Source organism: Ursus arctos, unplaced genomic scaffold (assembly GCF_023065955.2).
Source record: "Ursus arctos isolate Adak ecotype North America unplaced genomic scaffold, UrsArc2.0 scaffold_8, whole genome shotgun sequence".
In the NCBI taxonomy this organism is placed as follows: domain Eukaryota; kingdom Metazoa; phylum Chordata; class Mammalia; order Carnivora; family Ursidae; genus Ursus; species Ursus arctos.
This window is the reverse complement of record NW_026623100.1, coordinates 55,444,661-55,452,987: the sequence shown is the minus strand read 5'-3', so window position 1 is coordinate 55,452,987 and position 8,327 is coordinate 55,444,661. Positions and strand designations below refer to the sequence as shown.

Here is an 8,327-nt window from a genome sequence, read left to right as displayed (position 1 = left end):
GTTGCCAAAGGATTATTTAAAATGATGGCAATAAGAAACAATGTACTTCAAGGATTATGTGAACTCAAATCCCAAATTGTAAGGAAAAGCTGACTAATTTTCAGTGTTTTATACATCGTGGTTTGATAGTCCTCTAATTCGGCTTCTGTAAATCTCCCTTCGTGTTCACATTTGCAGAAACTCAACGTTTAACACCTAGCACCATTTTTTCAGGATCACAGTTTATCTGGACCATGCCAGGAGCCGACTTACATACCTGAACCGAAATCTGTGGCAGAAGCGAGTCTTTTGCGCTCTTCCACTGCGGGGGTGGTGAGGGGGTGCGGGGGAGCGGCCGGGGCATTCCTAGTGGTTGAGGCACCTCTCACTAGCGAGCGGTCTGCTAGGTGGAATTCATCCCAATCCTGTGCTTTTCCTTTCTGGCTTCTGCAGCTCCTACAGGACTGTAGCAAGGGCACATCCCAAAGGACCAGACGTATTAATTGCCTGACGCTAGCCAAACAAATATCTCGACTCTATCGCTTTTCTCCAAGGCACTTTCACCCCTCACTTCTAAAGCTTTAGGATTTACCTAGAGGGTTCTTGGGCTTTGATTCCACCGCAAGGGTTCATCTCCAGGTAAACTCTCAACGAGGAACAGGCACGAGACTTTTCCTCTTTAAAAACAAAAGGTTGAAATGTCCACCGTGACAGTGAAGAGGGGTGGTTCTAGCGAACAAGGAGCCTTATTATTACTACACAAAAATCTCAGGCCCTGCCCGCAACCAGCCTTCATCCCCCCCACGCCCGGTGACTCTCAGACCTCTAGGTGTGACTAGGGCCAAGGACTACAAAACAGAGAATTCTGGGGGAAGGAAGTGATGACATGACGCAAAGCATGCTGGGCTCAGGTGGGCGCCGCTGCAGTGACTCCTTCCTCACCGCGTGGTTGCTGCGTACCCGGCGCTGCGAGTTCTTGCTGGTAGTTTTCTCATTTGTGGGGATTACACGTTAAGTACTACCAGGTTTGAGTACTGTTTTAAGTATCGTGCAGCTGCAAGCTCGCCACGGAATCTGCGCTCTAGAGCCTTCGCTGCTGCCCTCCGGTTCGTGCATCTTCCAAACAGATTAAGAGGGAAATTGTCAAATCCGGGGCCTCTCTCTGGCGGGATCCAGCGGAGAAACAGCTGGAGAGAGCGAGTGGGTGGATATCAAAGGAGTTTTCTTCTTCCGTTTTGGCTAAAAGTGGTGTGGAGTGAGCTTTGATCGCAGGAGAGCAGAGTTAAAAGGGTTTGAGCATCTGCTGACCGGAGTTCAAAGCCAGGGTGACGGCGATCTGGAATGGTACTGGGTGGTGGAATAGAAATAAGCCGGATGAGTTACCCCGGGCTGGGCCCCATGGCAACTCGGTGTCTCCTTAGCTTTCAGACCGAATTGTGAATATGATATTTTCCTGATAAGGAGCTTGAGGCAAATCACAGATGTTCTCTATCTCTGGGATGGCACTTGCTTGAGTGGAACATACATATTAACCTGAACTGATGGTGGTTTTAGATCTAGCCAGCTTGCAGCCATGAATGAATGGATGAGGAAAGGCCCCTTAGAATGGCAAGATTACACGTACAAAGAAGTCAAAGTGACAGCCAGTGAGAAGGAGTATAAAGGATGGGTTTTAACCACAGACCCAGTTTCTGCCAAGTGAGTATGGGTCCTCCTCCCCTGAAATCTTAATGACACCCCTTTGTGCTGCCTATGTTATGTCCAAACTAAGGAAGTAGGTAAGTGAAAGCTAGTTATTCACACATAGAAATTACATTGCCTTTGAATCGAAGTGTTGTTCTAACTATGGATTACCTTGGCAGACCAGCCAAGTTTGTAGAAGTGAGACACTTTTTTGTTACTACATTTTTATTAGAAAATCTCAAACATACGTAAATGTAGAGAGAATAGCGTAACAGATGCTAGCCTTACCTTCCCCTTTAAATATCTTGAAGCCAGCTGCAGATACATAATTTTGTTCATAAATACCTCAATATATATTTCAGCAGATAAGGACTCTTTAATAACCACAATAACATTATAATACCTAACAAAAGTAATAATTGTATTAACAGTCTGTTTTTAGATTTGCCTCATCTCAAAATCTCTAATTGGTTTATCAGTTTGGTTGATACATCTCTTAAATATCTTTATGATTGCACTTTCTCTTTTTAGTTTTTCATGTCATTTATTTTACTTTTTTTTTTTTTAAGAACCAACATTTGGCTTTAATCTTGTTCTTTTGAGAAAAAGAAAATCTTTTGTTTTCTATTTCATTAATTTTGTGCTTTGTTACTTTCTTTGGTCTGCCTTGAAGGCAAGTTATTCAGTTGTTTAAAGTCTGTACCCTTCTTGCTTTCTAATACACTTTTAAGCCATTCATAACTCTTCAGTGCTTTAACTGCATCCCACAATGATCAGTTTTAGTCTAGACAAAAAAGTGTAGATGTGTAGGACCCTCAGTGAATGCTTACTGAATGAGTACAAACAGTTGGTGAGGGGATTAATTTTAAACAAGGAAGTTCTTATTCCTGATTTCTAATTGCCTGTTGGGGATGATGATGCCTCTTCATTCTATTGCTTCTTCCGTAGTTTGATGGGCCTTTACGTTTTTCTTTTGCAACTTTTCCTCCCAAGTATTGTCCTTGTGAACTTCCTGGAAGATGGCAGCATGTCTGTGACTGGAATTATGGGCCATGCTGTGCAGACCGTTGAAACTGTGAATGAAGGGGACCACAGAGTGAGCGAGAAGCTGATGCATTTGTTCATGTCTGGAGACTGCAAGGCCTACAGCCCCGAGGATCTGGAGAAGAGAAAGAACAGCCTAAAGAAATGGCTCGAGAAGAACCACATCCCCATCACTGAACAGGGAGATTCACGAAGGACGCTGTGTGTGGCTGGGGTTCTGACGATAGACCCACCCTATGGTCCAGAAAATTGCAGCAGTTCTAATGAGATTATTCTATCCCGTGTTCAGGATCTTATTCAAGGACATCTTGCAGCTTGCCAATGAGAGGCCAAGAACTGTGGATGCATTGATTGAAATAACACTTCATTTTTATTTTTTTGCTTCATAAAATGTTTTGAATGTTAAATCCATCATATTACAAGACTTCAACAGCACACCATTCTGTGTGTGTGTTTTAATTCTCCATTGTTTTGGTAAAATCAAAGATGTAGATTATAAGTCCTAATAAATAAGCGAACTATGGCAAGGATAGCGTCACACGCAACAGAATAGCACAAGGACATTAGAATTTTAAGAGTTTTGTTGGCGGGAGTACACCTCCATTTTTGTTACGCAATAAATGTATTTGGAAGAAACACAAACATGTTAGATTCAATATAAAATGTCTTGTTAAGTCCCTTGCACTAACTGTATGTGTCGGTTTTAAAATATTTACTGTGTAAGAATGAAATATCGCTTTTGAATCAGAATATATTGGAATATATGCTCTTTTGGTTGAAACTTGGTAAGTTTTAACTATTTGTAAAATCTTAACACATACGCTGTATAACTTTCAAAGCCTTTAAAATGAGCCCTGGCTGAGATCTCTGAAGAAAAAGGTAAATGTGACATGTATTCTGCTGCTGCCCTGAACCCAGTTCCTGTGCCTGGTGGATTCATCCAAGGCCTTCGGCCCATGCTGCTTTCTGCCTGTAGGCCCCATTCCCAGGTCAGGCTTCACGGAAGGGAGAGAATGCAGAAGCATGCTTCACTACACCTGGCCCTACCCCTTGGAAGTCAGGCAGGGGCCAGGACTCACATGGAGGTTTCTGGCCTAGAAACCAAGGGGGGTGCCTCAGATTGTCAGTTGGGTGTCTTCTCAGGGGCAGGTCAGATTAGAACTCCAGGCCTCTGACTCCCTAGGACAGGGGTCAGCAAGCCCTTGGGATGAATGCAGCCTGCTGCCTGCATTTGATAAAAGTTCTACTGGAACACAGCTGTACCCACTGGTTCACCTATTTTCTGTGGCTGCTTTTGAGCCATAATGGCAGATTTGAATATTGTGACAGAAACTATATGGCTTGTACTTACAGAAAAATATAGGCCTTTGGGGCAGCTGGGTGGCTCAGCCGGTTAAGCGTCTGCCTTTGGCTCAGGTCATGATCCCAGGGTCCTGGGATTGAGCCCCACATCGGGCTCCCTGCTCAGTGGGGCACCTACTTCTCCCTCTCTTCCCAGCTCACTATCTCTATCTCTCTCTAATAAAATCTTCTAAAATATACAAATATATATACACATAGCCCTTTACAGAACGTTTGCTCTAGGCGATCCTTGAAGCAGCCTTGTGTGCCAGGGCTTGGGGCCGACTTCTGAAGGCCACTTTGAACTGGATAGGCCACACGGGCTGGCTGCTCCAGGCCTGAACTCACTCTCACTTCTCCCTAGTCTACCTGCAGGGATTCAGCTATGCAAACAGCCCTTTCAGTTCTCATGTCTGTCCCTTATTAATACAAAAAGAGAAGTGCTACCTTTTGCAAGAAATACTTTGAAATACTCAGTTTTTAGGGGGTCTTTGAATGCAGTTCGGTAAGCGCTATTTTCCTGTATAGTTGGCTAATGACAGGATGTAGCCTCACGCGCCTCACACTTCAGCAAGCATCAGAATCACTCGAGAGCTTGTTAAGTTGCGGGACCCTATCCCCAGTGGATTGTGTCTCAGGACGTCCAGGTTGGGGCCCAGGCATTTCCATTTCTAACAAATTCCCAGATAATGGTGATGCTACCTATCTGAGGCCGCACTTGCAAAAGCAGTTCAGAAACTTTGGGGAAACAGCCCTTCTCTCACAACTTTAAAGTTCCCATGATCTTAAAAAGATTTAGTGCATGGCCTTGCTCCCTGTGACTAAGACCCTCCCATTCAAATCCTGGAATGTCTTTGGAAAGCAAACAGGGCAAGGGGAATAAAAACAAATTAAACTTAGTGTGGAAATAATTTGGCAAAATATGGGGAAGACTTGAGATGAGTGAAGCCATGTAGGAAATTGCCCACAGCATCAGTTGGCCTTGAGCCCTGGCCCACGGACAGGTGCATCGGTGTTGATAGATTTGTTTGCTGTCAGACTAATGAGCTGGGGAGAGAGACTGTTTCTTGGCAACTGAGTCCTCTGATTGTTTAAATAATGTGCCTGCAAACAAAAGCTGAGTGCTGAAGAGGGTTAATGATCTGACTCTGCCATGGAAACCTCATATTCTTATCATTTTGTCATATCTATTTCTTTGTTTCTAATATTTACTCAAGTGGAAATATATTCTAATTATGTAATTATTGCGTACATGCCCCGCTTTTAACTTATTTTAACGTAATTTCAGATTTATAGGAAGTTTGCAAGCACAGGACAAAGAATTCCCATATATCCTTTTCTTGCCAAATGTTAACATTTTCCCACATTCGTATTTTCCGTCTATGTGAGCGTGTGTTCATTTTCTCTCCCCGAACTGTTTGAGAGTAAATCATGGACACGATGGAAAAATGAGGACATTCTCTTAAATAACCACAATACAGTTATCAAAATCAGGATAGTAACATTGATACAGTACTGTGACTTAATACACACCTTATCCAGATCATCTCAATGTCCTGCATTGCAAAAACAAAACAAAATACGAGATGATTTTTAAAATTTGGACCACATATCATGTTCAGTCACGTCCCTTCCTTTAATTGGGAATAGTTCCTCAGTCTTTGATTTTTAGGACATTGACATTTATATTGTGGAATAATCCTCAATTTGAGTTTGATGTTTTCGTTTTGTTTCAACTTGATAGGATTCTTTTGGGTAGGAATACCCTGGAAATGATAGTGTGTTTTCAATACATCATATATCAGGAGGCACAAAATAACGATTTGTCCCATTTCTGGTGATGTTAACTTGGTGAAGATGGTGTTTGTCAAGTTTCTCCACTGTAAACTATTTTTTTTAAGTTGATGTATTTTTTCTTAGTCATTGCTACACCCAGGGTGGGGCTCGAGTTCACGACCTCAAGAGTCACATCCTCTTCCGAATGAGCCAGCCACGTGCCCCACTATTTTTTTTTTAATTAGTTATCTTACAACAAATTTTTATGTATTTATTTTTAAAGATTTTAAATAATCTCTGCACCCAACATGGGGCTCCAACTCAACCACCCTGAGAGCAAGAGTTCTATGTTCTACCGGTTGAGGCAGCCAGGTGCCAAACGTATTTTTTTTTTAGAAAGAGTGAGCACATGTGCACCAGCTGGGAGGGGGGTTAAGGTGAGGGGAGAAGGAGAGAATGTTTTTTGTTAAATAAGTATGCATATTTTTTAAAAAGATTTGTTTATTTGTCAGAGAGCATAAGCAGAGGGAGCGGCAGGCAGAGGGAGAGCAGGGAGCCTGAGGCGGGACTCCATCCCAGGACCCTGGGGTCATGACCTGAGCCAAAGGCAGAGGCTTAACCTACTGAGCCACCCAGGCGTCCTAGAGAGAGAGAATCTTAAGCAGGCTCCACGCCCAGCACAGAGCCCCATATAGGGCTCAATCTCAGGACCCTGAGATCGCGACCTGAGCTGAAACCAAGAGTCAGACACTTAACCAAGGACTGAGCCACCCAGGCATCTCAGGCACCCAACATATTTTTAAAAAGAACTTTATTGAGGTATTATTAACGTATCATAAAATGCATCCACTTGAAGCATGTAATTCAGTGATCTTTAGTAAATTGACAGAGTTGTGCAGCCATTGCCACGATCCTTTATTTTTTTTAAACGTTTCCATCCCCACAAGATTCTCTCTCTCATCTGTAGCGAATTCCCATTCCCACCCTCAGTTCCAGGCAACCATTAATCTTTTTGTGTCTAGAGGTTTGACATTTCTGTTCATATAAATGGAATCACACCATATGCGGTGTCTGTGTCTGGCTGCTTTCACTCAGCATCATGTTTCTGAAGTTCACCCATGTTGTAGCCTGTATCACAGGCTCCTTGCTATTACTCAGTAATACTCCATCGTGAATCGACTCCTTTTGTGTATTCACTCACCATGGGTATCTGGATTGTTCCCAGTTTGGGGTATGATGAATAATGCTGCTGTGAACATTTGTGAGAAGTCTCTGTATGGACATATATTTTTATTTCTCTTATGTGAAATACCTACGAGAGGAGTTACTGGATTATGTGATAAATTATGTCTAACTTTTTAAGAAATTCAAGCTATTTTCTAATGTGGCCGCACCATTTGACATCCCGTCAGCAATGTGCGAGGGCTCGAATTTCTCCGCAGCCTTATCGGTATGTGGTACTACGTGTGACTCTAGAGGTTATGAAGTAGTAGCTCATTGCGGTTTTCGTTTGCACTTCTCTGATGACGAATGATGTTGAGCATCTTTTCGTGTGCTGCTTAAGCCATATGTACATCCTTGGTGAAATGTTTACTCAAGTCTTTTGCCTGTTTTTAAAACTGAGTTGTCTGCTTGAGTTGTAAGAAGTCTTAATATAGTCTAGATACAAGTGCTTTATCGAAATATAATTTGCAAATATTTCCTCCCAGTCTGTGGTTTGTCTTGTATTTTCTTAATGATGTTTTTGAGCTGCGGAAGTTTAAGAAATTGACTAAGTATGATTTACCATTTTTTTTTTCTGTTATGGATCATGCTTTTGGTGTTTGTGGCTAAAAACTCTGCCTAACTTAAGGTCACATAGATGTTCTATGTTTTCTTTTTCTCTTTTTAATTTTTAAAGTTTATTTTAGAGAGACAGTGCGTGCAATTGGGGGGAGGGGCAGAGGGAGAGAATCTCAAACAGACCCCCTCCTGAGCGCAGAGCCCGAGGTGGGGCTCCATCCGACGACCCATGAGACCCTGACCTGAGCCGAAGCCAAGAGTCGGGTGCTTAACCAACTGAGCCACCCAGGCGCCCTCCAAATACATTTTCAGGAAGGAGGAGGCCATAAATGTATTCCCTACAGCTACTTCTTTGGTGATATGCAGAAGTTTGCTCACAATGTTTATTTCTTTTTCTCCCCCTTCTCCCTCCATGTGCTTCCCCTTAACAATGTTTAAAGAAGCACACCTAGGGGCTCCTGGGTGGCTCAGTTGGTTAAGCATCTGCCTTCAGCTCAGGTCATGATCCCAGGGTGCTGGAATTGAGCCCCATGTTGGGCTCCCTGCTCAGCAGGGAGTCTGCTTGTCTCTCTCGCTCCCTCTGCCCTTCCCCACCACTCATGCTTGCTCTCTCTCTCAAGTAAATAAATACAGTCTTGAAAAAAAAAAAAAAAAAAGCACACCTAACTGCTGAATGAGATGAGATCCTTCAAAAGCAGAATTAAAAGACTTGGTCAAAGCCA

General features: G+C 42.9%; 1 protein-coding gene across 2 annotated transcripts; it reads left to right on the top strand.

Annotated features, from left to right (window-relative positions):
* The first annotated feature begins 889 nt into the window (after positions 1-889).
* Positions 890-5,296, top strand: GEMIN6 (gem nuclear organelle associated protein 6). 2 transcript variants are annotated; one of them, XM_048222785.2, is made up of 3 exons: positions 890-1,085; positions 1,534-1,677; positions 2,656-5,296. In XM_048222785.2, the coding sequence occupies exons 2-3, from the start codon at positions 1,553-1,555 to the stop codon at positions 3,029-3,031; spliced, it is 501 nt and encodes a 166-aa protein (XP_048078742.1). In that variant the 5' UTR covers positions 890-1,085; positions 1,534-1,552; the 3' UTR covers positions 3,032-5,296. The 2 variants fall into 2 exon arrangements, with proteins under 2 accessions (XP_048078742.1, XP_026335083.1); XM_026479298.4 differs by lacking the exon at positions 890-1,085 and adding an exon at positions 1,101-1,179.
* Positions 5,297-8,327: the final 3,031 nt, after the last annotated feature.